This window comes from Ranitomeya imitator, chromosome 4 (genome assembly GCF_032444005.1).
Source record: "Ranitomeya imitator isolate aRanImi1 chromosome 4, aRanImi1.pri, whole genome shotgun sequence".
NCBI classification, from domain to species: Eukaryota; Metazoa; Chordata; class Amphibia; order Anura; family Dendrobatidae; genus Ranitomeya; species Ranitomeya imitator.
Genome location: NC_091285.1, coordinates 181177459 through 181196686, shown reverse-complemented (window position 1 = coordinate 181196686; position 19228 = coordinate 181177459). Strand labels below are relative to the sequence as shown.

Genomic DNA, 19228 nt, shown 5'->3' with positions numbered 1-19228 from the left:
AATAAATAGAATGCATAAGCATCATAGCTAGTGTTGAGCATTACGATACAGCAAATATCGGGTATCGGCCGAAATTCGCTGTATCGGATTTCCGATACTGAGTTCCAATACTTTTAAGATATCGGATACTGGAATCGGAAGTTCCTATAGTGCAATGATGCCCTATAATGGAGTGTGGGCGGTGTGTGGGCGGAGACTGCGTGTCTGTGTGTGTGGGCGGGGTCTGTGCATGATCGTGGGTGGTCTGTGTGGGCCTGCCGGGGGTCTGTACGGGCCTGCCGGGGGTCTGTGCGGCCTGCCGGGGGTCTGTGCGGGCCTGCTGGGGGTCTGTGCGGCCTGCTGGGGGTCTGTATGGGCCTCTTGGGGGTCTGTGCAGCCTGCCGGGGGTCTGTGCGGACTGCTGCGGGTCTGCGCAGGCCTCTCGGGGGTCTGTGTGGTCTGCCGGGGGTCTGTGCGGCCTGCCGGGGGTCTGTATGGGCCTCTTGGGAGTCTGTGCGGCCTGCCGGGGGTCTGTGCGGCCTGCCGAGGGTCTTTGTGTTTGTGTGCAAGCATCGTCCGATGGGACTACAAGTCCCATCGGGATAAGCCTGCTGCAATGGCAGTGATTGACATATTAGCTAATGATGGGACAGTAGTAGTCCCATCATCCGGCTAATGTGTTGAATGTAAAAAAAAAAAAAAAAACTACATACTACATACATACTACATACATACATACAACATACTGCATACAACATACTACATACATACTACATACATACAACATACTACATACATACATACTACATACATACTACATACAACATACTACATACATACTACATACATACAACATACTACATACATACAACATGCTACATACATACTGTATTGTATGTATGTATTATATGTAGTATATGTATTTTCCGGCGTATAAGATGACTGGGCGTATAAGACGACCCCCCAACTTTTCCAGTTAAAATATAAAATCTTCTTAAAAGTCGGGGGTCTCCTTATATGCCATGTGTCGTCTTATAGGGCCGATGACTAATGTGCCTTTTTGGGGGGGAATGGTCCCGAAGACGAAGAGGGGGCGTCTCACAGGAAAGTGTGAGTGGAGTATCCCCCTATTACCTCATTGTAGCAGCGTGTGGGGTCTCTGTGCTGGGGAGAGGCGGCGGCTGCTCCTCTTTGTGCCGCGTGGGTGCTGTGCTGTGGGGCGGCGGTTCCTCTTCGTGCAGCGTCAGGGCTCTGTGCTGTGGGGCGGCAGCAGCGTATCTTCATGCAGAGTCAGGGCTCCTCCGGCATTTCCCAATTCCTCAAAGAGGAGCCGCCGCCCCACAGCACAGCACCCACGCGCACAAAGAGGAGCAGCCGCCACTCCCCAGCACAGAGACCCCATGCTGCTACAATGAGGTAATAGGGGATACTGCACTCACACTTTTCTGTGAGACGCCCCTTCTTCGTCATCGGGACCACTCCCCCCACCCACCATATACACATTGGTCTGCACCCGGACGCACAAGACGACACCCGGCTTATAAGATGACCCCCGACTTTTAAGAAGATTTTCAGGGGTTAAAAAGTCATCTTATACGCCGGAAAATACGGTATGTATGTAGTATGTATTTAGCATGTATGTAGCATGTATGTAGTAAGTTGTACGTAGAATGTAGTATGTATGTAGTATGTATGCATGTATGTATGCAGTATGTATGTATGTAGTATGTATATAGTATGTAGTTGTTTTTTTTTACATTCAACACATTAGCCGGATGATGGGATTACTACTGTCCCATCATTGGCTAATGTGTCAATCACTGCCATTGTAGCAGGCATAGCCAGATGGGACTTGTAGTCCCAACGGACAATGCCTGAACACAAACACAAAGACCCCCAGCAGGCCGCACAGACCCCCGAGAGGCCCGTACAGACCCCCGGCAGGCCGCACAAACCCCCAGCAGGCCGCACAGAGCCCCCAGAGGCCCGTACAGACCCCCAGCAGGTCGCACAGACCCCTGGCAGGCCGCACAGACCCCCAAGAGACCTGTACATACCCCCGGCAGGCTGCACAGATCCCCAGCAGGCCGCACAGACCCCCGAGAGGCCCGTACAGACCCCCAGCGGGCCCGCACAGACCCCCCATGGTCCCACACAGACACGCGGTCTCCGCCCACGCACCGCCCACACTCTTCCCCCATCCGGAACAGGATGTACAAGGAAAGAAAGGGTTTATTTTCATTCCGATATTTGCGTCGCATTGACTTGCATTGGTTTCCGGTATCGGTATCGGCGATATCCGATATTTTTTGGATATCGGCCGATACAATCCGATCCCGATATTTCCGAATATCGGAAGGTATCGCTCAACACTAATCATAGCTTATGCGTTCTGTTGAGTTTGTACTCTGGTCTGTGTATACTCTTGTCTGCTGAGTGACTCACTTATTGGGGTCTATTGAATGATTGGTGGAGGTCCCAGGACCCGGACCCTTTCAATATACAGACAATTCAGGCACCTTCTATATATGAAAAATAAGACAGAAAGCTATTTTTTTTATTGGTAAACCACTTGAAATAGAACAATAAAAATGACTACAAGCTATTAACAAACTAAGAAAGCCTTTTAGAAACCGAAATGTAAAAATATGGCAGCTCCTTTAATCTGATCACGATCCGTCTCCTGTTTACAACGGTTAGTTTAGCATTTTATGGAGGGATGATATTGAAATTCAACATTATTTGCTGTGGATGTGAAGGAAGTAACATGCTGAGACAATGTAATAACTTGGTAAACATTCCCATTCAATGTGAGTACATAAGCGCACGTGAACATGTCTGCGTGTACTGTGTGATGAGTGAAAGCTGATGATACTTCCTCTCGGATAAAGCTGTCCTGATGTCACCGTGTTACCTGTTTACAGGATGCGGAAGATGCCGTCACTTACCTCTCCTTGGCCCTTGCAGCTGCGATCGAAGTGGGCAACAAAGAATTTCAGCTGCTGTTAATGGGGAAACTTTCTGATGTGTATGGGAAGTTCCTTCGTGATGAAGAACAGGCGGATATTTTCATTAAACAAATCCTGCGACTTGGCAATAAGCAGACTTTTACATGAATCTGTGCCATATACTTGCTCCTATAGGGCGAAAAGCTGCACACAAATCCCTTCCATTGTACATAGCAGATAGGGTTACAGGAGACCAGGTGTTATAACGGTCGCTAGCGAGATATTGGACGTGAGGTTGCTAAAGATTAGATCCTAGTCATCAGTTCTGGATGATCCAGGATTAGAGTTATTGCACAGGGTTCTTCATAACATCTCAGGTATAAAGGTGAGCATCTCCTTATCCTTCAGTGATTTGTGCGGATTTATGTGGACGGTGCTTTCTATCCCTTTGAACTTTGATTTCCCAAATATGAATCATCCAATACTAAATTCGCCGGAGAAAGACGCTGAACGATATTGAATCTATTCTTAAAATACTGGAAACCTCTCCGCACCTTATAAATGCTGATATTAGACCAGAAAGCAATGATATAGGTAAATATCAGCAGCAATGGTCACTAGACATTATCATGTGATCCCTCATTTCTAATAACTGGAAATAAAGCAATGAGATCAATTTGATAGAATATAAATTATTGTTATTCTTGCAATCTCTAGTTGTTTATGCAATTTTTAAGGGAGTTTTAACTTTCTGACAAATCATCTTAGTAGAAAGCCTGGGCTATGAACATATCTTCCATAGATGTATATAGATTTATATATAGGGATTATTTTCCTAAATATTTTAAAAGCCTTTTTACAGCCTTTATTTCACTGTTGTAGCCAGTAGTGCCGATTGCCAGTATTGCTTGCTTGAATGGGTCTGGCCGTGTCAAAGCTTTTCCATGACAAAATGTCACTTTAAACCATTGCATGCAATAAACTTCCCTCCGCAGTATCTCCCATTAGGATTCAACAAAATGGCGGCCTCTATGTCGTAAAAGGCCATCAAAATGTAAAAAAAAAATAAAAAAAAATCCTTATTCTCAACTTTCTGCTCATCTTTTCAGCCCTACATGTCTTTAGATCACCCCTGCTCTTATTGAAATCCATGGGCCTCTCACAATAACTTTGAATCTCATGGAAACAAGGAAATTAGAATTTTGCCTGATACGCTCATCTCTACTGATAACCATCAATTTCACAACCAATAATATTAATTGATAGTATTGGATATCGCATCCTGCATTCTTTATTTACTCTGGAAAAAAAGTGCTAATATAAACAAATGCTCAAGTTGGATGAGGACACTTTTACATTAGAACGTTTTCTCATTTATTGCTTTAATGAGATGTCACTCATTTTTATGAGATATTATTCGGGAATGCCAGAAAAGGTTGGCGGAAGACAACTGCATTTCTGAGAAGAGGCCAATCACATTCCTGCTTGCAATATACTAGTTGCTGTATGTTTGCAATACCAGTTACGGTAATCATAACTGTAGATTACTATTCATTTCTTGGAAATTGATATTCCATGACTTAGCACATGCTTAAATAAAGAGAGAATTGGGGCTGCTATATCAGCTGAGAATACCCATTTAGATTGACTTAAAGGGAACCTGTCACCTGAATTTGGAGGGAACAATCTTCAGCCATGGAGGCGGGGTTTTGGGGTTTTTGATTCACTCTTTCCTTACCCGCTGGCTGCATGCTGGCTGCAATATTGGATTGAAGTTCATTCTCTGTCCTCCATAGTACACACCTGCGCTTTGCAATCTTGCCTTGTGCAGACATGTACTACGGAGGACAGAGAATGAACTTCAATCCAATATTGCAGCCAGCATGCAGCCAGCGGGTAAGGAAAGGGTGAATCAAAAACCCCAAAACCCCGCCTCCATGGCTGAAGATTGTTCCCTCCAAATTCATGTGACAGTGTCCCTTTAAAGGGTTTGTCCCACAAAGTTCATTTTAATCAATAGATCCAGAAACAATAATAAATTCCACAGTTGGATGTGGCAAAAAAATGTTTATGTGCTGAGATAATCTTATGTATCCCTACTATGTACTGTGTAATGGCCGTGTCTGACTGTGTCGGAACATGGTCTGATCATACCACATCTCCTGGGCAGGGGGGGCGCTGGTGTCAATCATGATGTGAGTATACAGAAAAAACAGTAGGAGCTCACAGCTGCTGCTTTCTGAGGTAACACATTAATGTGGCCTGAGGTCACACATTTCCCTTTCTGAGGTCACGCAATTCCCTTTCTGAGGTCACACATTACCCTGCCTGAGGTAACACATTACCCTGCTTGAGGTAGCACATTTCCCTGCCTGAGGTAATCCATTTCCCTGACTGAGGTAATATATTTCCCTGCCTGAGGTAACACATTTCCCTTCCTGAGGTCACACATTTCCCTGCCTGAGGTACAGTGGGGCAAAAAAGTATTTAGTCAGTCAGCAATAGTGCAAGTTCCACCACTTAAAAAGATGAGAGGCGTCTGTAATTTACATCATAGGTAGACCTCAACTATGGGAGACAAACTGAGAAAAAAAAATCCAGAAAATCACATTTTTTTTGCATATTATGGTGGAAAATAAGTATTTGGTCAGAAACAAACAATCAAGATTTCTGGCTCTCACAGACCTGTAACTTCTTCTTTAAGAGTCTCCTCTTTCCTCCACTCCTTACCTGTAGTAATGGCACCTGTTTAAACTTGTTATCAGTATAAAAAGACACCTGTGCACACCCTCAAACAGTCTGACTCCAAACTCCACTATGGTGAAGACCAAAGAGCTGTCAAAGGACACCAGAAACAAAATTGTAGCCCTGCACCAGGCTGGGAAGACTGAATCTGCAATAGCCAACCAGCTTGGAGTGAAGAAATCAACAGTGGGAGCAATAATTAGAAAATGGAAGACATACAAGACCACTGATAATCTCCCTCGATCTGGGGCTCCACGCAAAATCCCACCCCGTGGGGTCAGAATGATCACAAGAACGGTGAGCAAAAATCCCAGAACCAAGCGAGGGGACCTACTGAATGAACTACAGAGAGCTGGGACCAATGTAACAAGGCCTACCATAAGTAATAAACTACGCCACCATGGACTCAGATCCTGCAGTGCCAGACGTGTCCCACTGCTTAAGCCAGTACATGTCCGGGCCCGTCTGAAGTTTGCTAGAGAGCATTTGGATGATCCAGAGGAGTTTTGGGAGAATGTCCTATGGTCTGATGAAACCAAACTGGAACTGTTTGGTAGAAACACAACTTGTCGTGTTTGGAGGAAAAAGAATACTGAGTTGCATCCATCAAACACCATACCTACTGTAAAGCATGGTGGTGGAAACATCATGCTTTGGGGCTGTTTCTCTGCAAAGGGGCCAGGACGACTGATCCGGGTACATGAAAGAATGAATGGGGCCATGTATCGTGAGATTTTGAGTGCAAACCTCCTTCCATCAGCAAGGGCATTGAAGATGAAACGTGGCTGGGTCTTTCAACATGACAATGATCCGAAGCACACCGCCTGGGCAACGAAGGAGTGGCTTCGTAAGAAGCATTTCAAGGTCCTGGAGTGGCCTAGCCAGTCTCCAGATCTCAACCCTATAGAAAACCTTTGGAGGGAGTTGAAAGTCCGTGTTGCCAAGCGAAAAGCCAAAAACATCACTGCTCTAGAGGAGATCTGCATGGAGGAATGGGCCAACATACCAACAACAGTGTGTGGCAACCTTGTGAAGACTTACAGAAAACGTTTGACCTCTGTCATTGCCAACAAAGGATATATTACAAAGTATTGAGATGAAATTTTGTTTCTGACCAAATACTTATTTTCCACCATAATATGCAAATAAAATGTTAAAAAAACAGACAATGTGATTTTCTGGATTTTTTTTTCTCAGTTTGTCTCCCATAGTTGAGGTCTACCTATGATGTAAATTACAGACGCCTCTCATCTTTTTAAGTGGTGGAACTTGCACTATTGCTGACTGACTAAATACTTTTTTGCCCCACTGTAGCACATTTCTCTGTCTTAGGTAACACATTAACCTGTCCTGCGGTCACACATTTCCTTGACTGAGGTAATACATTACCCTGCTTCAGGTAGCACATTTCCCTGCTTGATGTAACAAATTTCCCTTACTGAGGTAATGCATTTTACCTGCCAGAGGTAAAGCATTTCTCTACCTGAAGTAACACATTTCCCTAACTGAGGTAACATTACCCTGCCTTAGGTAACACATTTCCCTGCCTGATGTAAAAAATTTCCCTTACTGAAAACACATTTCCGTGCCTGATGTAACACATTTCTCTGCCTGAAGTAACACATTTCTTTGACTGAGGTAACACATTACCCTGCCCCAAGTAACACATTTCTTGCCTGTGGTAACACATTTCCCTGCCTGAGGTAACACATTTCTCTGCTTGAGGTAACACATTTCCCTGACTGAGAAAACACATTGTCCTGACTGTGGTAGCACATTTCTCTGCCTAAGGTAACACATTTCTCTGCCTGAGGTAACACATTTTCGTTGCCTGAGATAGCACATTTCCTTGCTTGAGGTAACACATTTCCCTGCCTGAGGTAACACATTTCTCTGCCTTGGTAACACATTTATCTGCCTTATGTAACACATTTCTCTGCCTGAGGTAGCATATTTCATTGCTTGAGGCAACACATTACCCTGCCTGAGGTAACACATTTCTCTGCTTGAGGTAACACATTTCCCTGACTGAGAAAACACATTGTCCTGACTGTGGTAGCACATTTCTCTGCCTAAGGTAACACATTTCTCTGCCTGAGGTAACACATTTTCGTTGCCTGAGATAGCACATTTCCTTGCTTGAGGTAACACATTTCCCTGCCTGAGGTAACACATTTATCTGCCTTATGTAACACATTTCTCTGCCTGAGGTAGCACATTTCATTGCTTGAGGCAACACATTACCCTGACTGAGGTAACACATTTTCTTGCCTCTTGTAACACATTTCCTTGTCTGAGGTAACAAATTTCCCTGCCAGCGGTAACACATTTCCTTGCCTGAGGTAGCACATTTTCCTACTTGAGGTAACAGATTTATCTGCTTGAGGTAACATAGGAGTAAGTGTTTCTGCCACGTTTCCAACCTTCTGAGTTCATCATAAAGTCAGTAACATAGGAGCTCCAGCACCGCTGAGCTTATATGTCAACAACTTAATTTATGATGAGCTCACAGGACTGGTGATGTAATAGAAATACTCAGAAAATATCAGCTGGAGACCCTTCTTTTCTGTTTGTATGCTAACGTATCATAAGAGACTTACTCTTCTCCTCCTTTCCAGAAGCTGTAGTGTGTGCCGACCAAGAAATAGAGCAGTTCTGTACAGTCAGACACAGCCATTACACAGCACATAGCAGGAACTATTTTATTAACATCCAATTGTGGATCTTATTATTATTCCAAAATGTATTACTTAAAATGCAGGGGCGGACACAGACAGCTTAGGGCCCATGTGCAGGAAATGTTTCTGGGCCCCCCTACTTTTAAAGCGACAATGCTGCATATCTATATATAGCTATACACAGATACATGTATATATTACATAGTATCCTTTATTATGTATATTGTCGTCCCTTATTATACAGTGCTCTCTCTTGTTATGTACAGCACCATCCCTTACATATTGGTTTTTCTAGAGCCCTGTTTTTTATTACATACTGTCCTGTCTTGTTAGCTGTATACTGTAATGATGGCTGATAGAGCATGGGAAAGCTTCTTTTCTAAAGGAGGAGCTGATGGACTGGTAGTCTGGTCACCGGCTCCTCCAACAGTATTATTATTATTATTATTCATTGTTATTGTTATAGCGCCATTTATTCCATAGCGCTTTACATGCGAGGAGGGGCATACATAATAAAAACAAGTACATTAATCTTGAACAATACAAGTCACAACTGGTACAGGAGGAGAGAGGACCCTGCCTGCGAAGGCTCACAATCTACAAGGGATGGGTGAGAATACAGTAGTCATTTTATATCTAACAATAGAGAGGACTATGTAATAAAAGAGGGCACTGTGAATAACAAAAATAGTGAGAATACACTATATAAGAGACAGCACTGTACATAACAGCAGAGGAAGCTATATCCACCTCTCATGTCTCCCTTTTTCCTATAGATTGTAAGCTTGGGAGCAGGGACCTCATTCTTATTAGTATCTTTCTTTAACTGTGATTTTTGTTATGCTGTAATGTCTATTGTGTACAAATCCCCTCTATAATTTGTAAAGCTCTGCAGAATATGTTGGTGCTATATAAATAAAATTATTATTATTATTATTATATAATAAGGGAGGGCATCATATATAACTAGAGAGGATGGTACGTAATAAGGGACAGTGTTATACATAACAAAAGAGAAAACTATGAAACTAAGGATGGTGTTATACATAATAAGTGAGTACACTAAGCACTAAGGGACTGTGCTATACATAAGTGAGCACACTATATACTAAAGGGACTGTGCTATACATAATAAGTGACTACACTTTATACTAAGGGACTGTGTTAGACATAATAATCAATAATAATATCGTCCTCCACCTCCCCCTATTCCTAAATCCATTATAAATCTCCCATCCCAATCCCACACCCCCTCATTGTCCTCCTCCCCCCGCATCCCATTATTGCCCTCTCCCCCACCCCCATGATTGCCCTCTTCACCACCTCCATAATTGCTTTCTTCCCACCACCCCATTATTGCCCATTCCACACTTCATTCATTGCCTCCTCCCAACCACCCCCATCATTGTCCATTCCACTGCCACTATCATTTCCTTCTCCCCCACCACCCCATCATTACCCATTGCACCACTTCCATCATTTCCTCCTCCACCACCACCCTATCATTGTCCTTTCCACCGCCATCATCATTGTCTTCTCCCCCACCACTCCCATCATTACCTATTCCACAACCTCCATTTCCTCCTCCCCCACCACCCCCATCATTGCCCTTTCCACCACCACCAATATTGTCTTTTCCCCACCACCCCATCATTATCCATTCCACTGCTTCCATCATTTCCTCCTCCTCACCACCCCCATTATTGCCCATTCACCACCTCCATCACTTCTTCACCCCACCACCCCCATTGTGCCCTTTCCACCACCCCCATCATTGCTTTCTCTCCACCACCCTTATCATTGCCCTCTCTGTCAACCCAATAATTGCCTTCTACCCCATCACCCCCATCATTGCCCTCTCCGTCAACCCAATCATTGCCTTCTGCCCCATCACCCCCTCTCCTCCACCTACACACACAGACACACACAGCACCATTCACCTCTCTGCATACACACAATCACCTCACCGCATGGTATCCTGAAGTCGCACCATTGCTGGCAGCTTCCTGTCTTGGACAGCCGCAGCGCTGAATGATGATGTCATTCAGCCACGCTTTGTGAGACAGGAAGCAAGGGCAAGAAGCTGGATGGATCCATTCCCTGCAGATCTGCTCTGCTGCCATTTTCTCTTGCAGGCAGCGGAGCTGCAGGGATTGCTCCCTGCCCGCCACACGAGGGCAATCTGCCCAGGGCCCTCCCAGAGCCTAGGGGCCGGATAAACTGGCCAGTTTACCCTCATTATTAGCCGCCAGCAGGGGCCCCCCAGAGCCTTCGGGCCCCGATGCAGCCGCACCGGTTGAACAGGTGCTATGTCCGCTCATGTTAAAATATACTTTGTGGGAAAACCTCTTTTAAATGTTTTTTTTCTGTGGTACATTACATTTAAGGGAGGTTTGCAATTAAAGTATGATCAGTGCTGTTCAACTTCTGGAACACCTAAAGTTCAAGTTAAAAGGGCATGGTTGTACTGCTGCTTAGATCATTTTTGACTGGTCAAGCCACATACAACACACTGAATTGACACCCAGCTAGTATAAGGTGAAAAAATATCAATATCTGAAACTTGATAGAGGCAAAAACCTGCTAGATAGATAGATATTAGATAGATACAGTAGATATATAGATAGATAGATAGATAGATAGATAGATACTTGCAGGAGATAGATACTTGTAGGAGATAGATAGATAGATAGATAGATAGATAGATAGATAGATAGATAGATAGATAGATAGATAGATATTAGATAGATAGATAGATAGATAGATGATAGATTGTGGATAGATGAATGATAGATAGATAGATAGATAGATAGATAGATAGATAGATAGATAGATAGATAGATAGATAGATACTTGCAGGAGATAGATACTTGTAGGAGATAGATAGATAGATAGATAGATATGGGATAGATAGATAGATAGATAGATAGATAGATAGATAGATAGATAGATAGATATGGGATAGATAGATAGATAGATTACTGCGGTATCAGAACATTTTTTATTGGTGATATTGGAAGATACTTTTAGGCAAGCGAAATGAAAGCACTAACATTTCAGAAATAGTATAAATGGTAAAAAAAGAGGGAAATGTATAAAGGTGCCATGAAAAACATTACTGGATGCTGCAATGTCCTGTAGGGCTAGGTTCTCACATAGGGCAAATTAAAGGGAAAAATCCATTTCAGATTCACCATAACATTTCTTTTAACCCCTTAGCGACCGCCGATACGCCTTTTAACGGCGGCCGCTAAGGGTACTTAAACCACAGCGCCGTTAATTAACGGCGCTGTGGAAAAAGTCCATAGCGCCCCCCAGAGGCCGATTTTCTCCGGGGTCTCGGCTGCCGAGGGTAGCCGAGACCCCAGAGAACATGATTCGGGGGTTTTTTAACCCACCCCGCATTTGCGATCGCCGGTAATTAACCGTTTACCGGCGATCGCAAAAAAAAAAAAAAAAAAAAAAAAGCGATCTCTTTTTAATTTCTCTGTCCTCCGATGTGATCGCACATCGGAGGACAGAGAAAAGGGGTCCCAGGTGGCCCCCCAATACTCACCTAGCTCCCCCGATGCTCCTCGTGTCTCCCGGTGGGCGCCGCCATCTTCAAAATGGCGGGCGCATGCGCAGTGCGCCCGCCGGCCGGCACCGGGAGAATCTTTGGGGTCTCGGCTGCCGGGGGTAGCCGAGACCCCAAAGAGCACGATCGGGGTCGGTATTACCGACCCCTGTTTTGCGATCGCCGGTAATTAACTGTTTACCGGCGACCGCAAAAAAAAAAAGAAAAGTAAAGTGTAATTCTCTGTCCTCTGATGTGATCGCACATCAGAGGACAGAGAAATAGGGGGATTCGGGGACCCTAGCATACTCACCTAGGTCCCTGGATCCTCTTGCTGCTCCTCCTGGCTGCCGGCAGCAGAACATGGCGGACGCATGCCCAGTGCGCCCGCCATCTGTCTCCATCTGCCGGCCGGCAGGAGAACAGCAGTTGGGGCTAAAATTAGGGGTAGGGTTAGGGGTAGGGTTAGGGTTAGGGGTAGGGTTAGGGGTAGGGTTAGGGGTAGGGTTAGGTTAGGGTTAGGGGTAGGGTTAGGGGTAGGGTTAGGGGTAGGGTTAGGTTAGGGGTAGGGTTAGGGGTAGGGTTAGGTTAGGGTTAGGGGTAGGGTTAGGGGTAGGGTTAGGGGTAGGGTAGGGTTAGGGGTAGGGTTAGGGGTAGGGTTAGGGGTAGGGTTAGGGTTAGGTTAGGGGTAGGGTTAGGGGTAGGGTTAGGTTAGGGGTAGGGTTAGGAGTAGGGTTAGGTTAGGGGTAGGGTTAGGGGTAGGGTTAGGTTAGGGGTAGGGTTAGGGGTAGGGTTAGGTTAGGGGTAGGGTTAGGTTAGGGGTAGGGCTAGGGTTGGGGCTAAATTTAGGGTTAGGGTTGGGGCTAAATTTAGGGTTAGGGTTGGGGCTAAACTTAGGGTTAGGCTTCTTTCACACTTACGTCGGTACGGGGCCGTCGCAATGCGTCGGCCCGACATACCGACGCACGTTGTGAAAATTGTGCACAACGTGGGCAGCAGCTGTAGTTTTTCAACACATCCGCTGCCCAATCTATGTCCTGGGGAGGAGGAGGCGGAGTTACGGCCACGCATGCGCGGTCAGAAATGGCGGATGCGACGTACAAAAAAACGTTTCATTGAACGTTTTTTGTGCCGACGCTCCGCCAAAACACAACTGATCCAGTGCACGACGGACGCGACGTGTGGCCATCCGTCACGATCCGTCGGCAATACAAGTCTATGGGCAAAAAACGCATCCTGCGGGCACATTTGCAGGATCCGTTTCTTGTCCAAAACGACGGATTGCGACGGAATGCCAAACGACGCAAGTGTGAAAGTAGCCCTAGGGCTAGGGTTAGGGTTGGGGCTAAAGTTAGGGCTAGGGTTGGGGCTAAAGTTAGGGTTAGAGCTGGGATTAGGGTTAGGGTTTGGATTAGGGTTCGTATTAGGGTTAGGGTTGGCATTAGGGTTACGCTTGGGATTAGGGTTAGGTTTGGGATTAGGGTTAAGGTTAGGGTTGTGATTAGGGGTGTATTGGGATTAGGGTTAGGTTTGAGGTTAGGGTTGAGATTAGGATTAGGGGTGTGTTGGATTTAGGGTTTTGATTAGGGTTATGGTTAGGGTTGACTTGGGGTAAGGGTTGTGATTATGGTTAGGGTTAGTGATTAGGATTATGGATGAGGTTGGGATTAGGGTTAGGGGTGTGTTGGGGTTAGGGTTGGAGCTAGAATTGGGGGGTTTCCACTGTTTAGGTACATCAGGGGGTCTCCAAACACGACAGCCAATTTTGCGCTCAAAAAGTCAAATGGTGCTCCCTCCCTTCTGAGCTCTGCCGTGCGCCCAAACAGTGGGTTACCCCCACATATGGGGCATCAGCGTACTCGGGATAAATTGGACAACAACTTCTGGGGTCCAATTTCTCTTGTTACCCTTGTGAAAATAAAAACTTGGGGGCTACAAAATCTTTTTTGTGAAAAAAAAATATTTTTTATTTTCACGACTCTGCATTCTAAACTTCTGTGAAGCACTTGGGCATTCAAAGTTCTCACCACACATCTAGATAAGTTCCTTGGGGGGTCTAGTTTCCAAAATGGGGTCACTTGTGGGGGGTTACTACAGTTTAGGTACATCAGGGGCTCTGCAATCGCAACATAATGCCCACAGACCATTCTATCAAAGTCTGCATTCCAAAAAGGCGCTCCTTCCCTTCCGAGCTCTGCCGTGCGCCCAAACAGTGGTTTACCGCCACATATGGCGCATCAGCGTACTCGGGATAAATTGGACAACAACTATTGCAGTCCAATTTCTCCTGTTACCCTTGTGAAAATAAAAACTTGGGGGCTACAATATCTTTTTTGTGGAAAAAAAAATATTTTTTATTTTCACGACTCTGCATTCTAAACTTCTGTGAAGCACTTGGGCATTCAAAGTTCTCACCACACATCTAGATAAGTTCCTTGGGGGGTCTAGTTTCCAAAATGGGGTCACTTGTGGAGGGTTTCTACTGGTTAGGTACATCAGGGGCTCTGCAAATGCAACATAATACCCGCAGACCATTCTATCAAAGTCTGCATTCCAAAACGGCGCTCCTTCCTTCCGAGCTCTGCCGTGCGCCCAAACAGTGGTTTACCCCCACATATGGGGTACCAGCATACTCAGGACAAATTGGACAACAACTTTTGGGGTCCAGTTTCTCTTGTTACCCTTGTGAAAATAAAAATTTGGTGGCTAAAAAATCTTTTTTGTGGAAAAAAAAAATATTTTTTATTTTCACGGCTCTGCATTATAAACTTCTGTGAAGCACTTGGGCATTCAAGGTTCTCACCGCACATCTAGATAAGTTCCATGGGGGGTCTAGTTTCCAAAATGGGGTCACTTGTGGGGGATTTCTACTGTTTAGGCACATCAGGGGCTCTCCAAACGCGACATGGCGTCCGATCTCAATTCCAGCCAATTCTACATTGAAAAAGTAAAACGGCACTCTTTCTCTTCCAAGCTCTGCGGTGCGCCCAAACAGTGGTTTACCCCCACATATTGGGTATCGACGTACTCAGGAGAAATTGCACAACAACTTTTGTGGTCTAATTTCTCCTGTTACCCTTGTGAAAATAAAAATTTGTGGGCAAAAAGATCATTTTTGTAGAAAAAATTCAATTTTTTTTTTTCACGGCTCTACGTTATAAACTTCTGTGAAGCACATGGGGGTTCAAAGTGCTCGCCACACATCTAGATAAGTTCCTTAAGGGGTCTAGTTTCCAAAATGGTGTCACTTGTGGGGGGTTTCCACTGTTTAGGCACATCAGGGGCTCTCCAAACGCGACATGGCGTCCAATCTCAATTCCAGCCAATTCTACATTGAAAAAGTAAAACGGCACTCCTTCTCTTCCAAGCTCTGCGGTGCGCCCTAACAGTTGTTTACCCCCACATATTGGGTATCAGCGTACTCAGGAGAAATTGCACAACAACTTTTGTGGTCTAATTTCTCCTGTTACCCTTGTGAAAATAAGAATTTGTGGGCAAAAAGATCATTTTTGTGTAAACAAAAGCGATTTTTTATTTTCACGGCTCTACGTTATAAACTTCTGTGAAGCACTTGGGGGTTCAAAGTGCTCACCACACATCTAGATAAGTTCCTTAAGGGGTCTAGTTTCCAAAATGGTGTCACTTGTGGGGAGTTTCCACTGTTTAGGCACATCAGGGGCTCTCTAAACGTGACATGGCGTCCGATCTCAATTCCAGCCAATTCTGCATTGAAAAAGTCAAACGGCGCTCCTTCACTTCTAAGTTCTGCGGTGCGCCCTAACAGTGGTTTACCCCCACATATGGGGTATTGGCGTATTCAGGAGAAATTGCATAACAAAATTTATGGTTACATTTCTGTTTTTACACTTGTGAAAATAAAAAAAATGGTTCTGAATTAAGATGTTTGCAAAAAAAAGTTAAATGTTCATTTTTTCCTTCCACATTATTTCAGTTCCTGTGAAGCACGCAAAGGGTTAATAAACTTCTTGAATGTGGTTTTGAGAACCTTGATGGGTGTAGTTTTTAGAATGGTGTCACACTTCATTATTTTCTATCATATAGACCCCTCAAAATGACTTCAAATGTGATGTGGTCCCTAAAAAAAAATGGTGTTGTAAAAATGAGAAATTGCTGGTCAACTTTTAACCCTTATAACTCCCTAACAAAAAAAAATTTTGTTTCCAAAATTGTGCTGATGTAAAGTAGACATGTGGGAAATGTTATTTATTAACTATTTTTTATGACATATCTCTCTGATTTAAGGGCATAAAAATACAAAGTTTGAAAACTGCAAAATTTTAAAAATTTTCGCCATATTTCCGTTTTTTTCATAAATAATCGCAAGTAATATCGAAGAAATGTTACCACTAACATGAAGTACAATATGTCACGAAAAAACAATCTCAGAATCAGCGGGATCCGTTGAAGCGTTCCAGAGTTATAACCTCATAAAGTGACAGTGGTCAGAATTGCAAAAATTGGCCTGGTCATTAAGTACCAAATTGGCTCTGTCACTAAGGGGTTAAAGGAGTTCTCCACCTTTGGGAACAATTTTTGCTTAAAATAATTTTTTGCAATTGGGTGATATTAAAAATGATGAACCACTTGGCTGTCACAGGCTCTTTGTTTCCCTGCACATTAATGGGGTACTGTGAAAAATGTAAAAAAATAAATAATTAAAATAAATAAATAACTTTCAAATATTCCAAATTTTACTAAATACCTTTATTTAGCAAAAAGATAATCTTTAGTTACTGCACTATCAAAATTTTGAATATGTCTTCTCCCAGCATTGAGGTTGTAGGATGGGCTAGGTAAAGAAAGACATCTGCTCGACACAGAAGATGGGTGAGGGCGGCGTTCTGTCAAATATTGTGAACTCGCAATACTCTGTTCAATCTGTTCACTGAACCTGACAGGACAAGCGGAGCAGCGAGTGCGGACTGGAGCAGAAGATAACCTTTCTGGCTGACTGAGATTCATCATTTGTCTCCTCAGCCTTACACGTCCATCGGAGGCCAGGAGACGCCATGGAGCTGCTCAAATAAACTGTAGAAACGGTCTTAGTCTATCCTAAGTAAAAATGTGCGTCACTTGTGTGTATGTGTATATACAGTATTCTAGAGGCGTATAAACTGTCTCGACGTCGTACTACAACCTCACAGCTGGGACGTGATCTGTGGACATATAAATCAGCTGAGAGATCAGAAAAAGACCATCAGAATGAAGTCACTGAAAGATTGTTAGTTGACTCTTTCTACAGGCAGCAATACAACACAGAGGCAATAGAAGTCAAATGGTGCAACATTTTTAATGAACCCAACCACAAAAATGATTTTTTAGCCCTCTACACATGGATGTTAGAAAAAGAAAATGGCTTCAGATTTCACTCTATGCTTTGCAGAGCAAAATCTGTGGTAAAAAATCAGCAGATAGAATTGATTAGGTGTGGATTTAATATCTGCACTACATTTACATTTTTTCCGATTTTTCTAACAGTGTGTGTGTAGGAAGGGGGAGCCAGGGAGGTAGCCATGGCCGACAGCAATCCCTGTATCACTCCCTGGACTCCTTCCCGCAAAAGTTCACATTTCTCTGCTGCGTTACCTCTGTGTTGATTCTCTGCGCCATCTGGACTTGCCCGGTACGGGGATGTATTCGTCACAGACGGTTACGAATTAAAGGAGACACACTCCAGCTTAACTTCAATATGAACTTGTTTACTCGGCACAACTTGCTCAAATATAGGCACTTCTGGTATCACAGTCAGTACCTTCTTCTCTGTCCCTGCTCTGTCCTCTCCTCTATATTCAGCCCTGGGCCGGACCGTATCTTCCGCTCCCGTAGAATCTATTCCATCTGGAATTCTTGCCTCACATGGGGGTGTCCTACACCGCATTGCCCCAGTTCTAAGGACTGCCGCCCAGGCAAAGACCTGTCACATCTTTCTTGTGCTGCCCGGCTGAACAAACTTCTTTCTTTCTCTATGGGGACAGATTCCATTAACTGCGTCCGCAGCACTGCCACACTTCTTCCTCCTAGAGGAACCTTCCTGTGCAAGCTGTTCTATGCTGGGCCCCTCTCTTGTAACGTTACGGGGCACAGTGACTCCTTGCCAGGCAGCCCAGTGAGCTGCACGGGCACCCAGGTCCTGACTTACTAAAACCAGGAAGCCTAAATATTCTTATTCCACTGTTCCTCCTCCTACTCTAACTACAGTGGGGCAAAAAAGTATTTAGTCAGTCAGCAATAGTGCAAGTTCCACCACTTAAAAAGATGAGAGGCGTCTGTAATTTACATCATAGGTAGACCTCAACTATGGGAGACAAACTGAGAAAAAAAAATCCAGAAAATCACATTGTCTGTTTTTTTATCATTTTTTTTGCATATTATGGTGGAAAATAAGTATTTGGTCAGAAACAAACAATCAAGATTTCTGGCTCTCACAGACCTGTAACTTCTTCTTTAAGAGTCTCCTCTTTCCTCCACTCATTACCTGTAGTAATGGCACCTGTTTAAACTTGTTATCAGTATAAAAAGACACCTGTGCACACCCTCAAACAGTCTGACTCCAAACTCCACTATGGTGAAGACCAAAGAGCTGTCAAAGGACACCAGAAACAAAATTGTAGCCCTGCACCAGGCTGGGAAGACTGAATCTGCAATAGCCAACCAGCTTGGAGTGAAGAAATCAACTGTGGGAGCAATAATTAGAAAATGGAAGACATACAAGACCACTGATAATCTCCCTCGATCTGGGGCTCCACGCAAAATCCCACCCCGTGGGGTCAGAATGATCACAAGAACGGTGAGCAAAAATCCCAGAACCACGCGGGGGGACCTAGTGAATGAACTGCAGAGAGCTGGGACCAATGTAACAAGGCCTACCATAAGTAACACACTACGCCACCATGGACTCAGATCCTGCAGTGCCAGACGTGTCCCACTGCTTAAGCCAGTACATGTCCGGGCCCGTCTGAAGTTTGCTAGAGAGCATTTGGATGATCCAGAGGAGTTTTGGAAGAATGTCCTACGGTCTGATGAAACCAAACTGGAACTGATTGGTAGAAACACAACTTGTCGTGTTTGGAGGAAAAAGAATACTGAGTTGCATCCATCAAACACCATACCTACTGTAAAGCATGGTGGTGGAAACATCATGCTTTGGGGCTGTTTCTCTGCAAAGGGGCCAGGACGACTGATTCGGGTACATGAAAGAATGAATGGGGCCATGTATCGTGAGATTTTGAGTGCAAACCTCCTTCCATCAGCAAGGGCATTGAAGATGAAACGTGGCTGGGTCTTTCAACATGACAATGATC

General features: G+C 44.3%; 1 protein-coding gene across 5 annotated transcripts in view; it reads left to right on the top strand.

Annotated features, from left to right (window-relative positions):
• The window catches only part of SH3TC2 (SH3 domain and tetratricopeptide repeats 2), a 103280-nt gene extending 99264 nt beyond the window's left edge, over positions 1 to 4016 (top strand). For all 5 annotated transcript variants that reach the window (XM_069764131.1, XM_069764133.1, XM_069764132.1 and 2 more), the window contains one exon: positions 2904 to 4016. In XM_069764131.1, coding sequence (XP_069620232.1) covers positions 2904 to 3095 — 192 coding nt within the window. In that variant the 3' untranslated portion in view covers positions 3096 to 4016. The remainder of the gene's footprint in view (positions 1 to 2903) is intronic.
• Positions 4017 to 19228: the final 15212 nt, after the last annotated feature.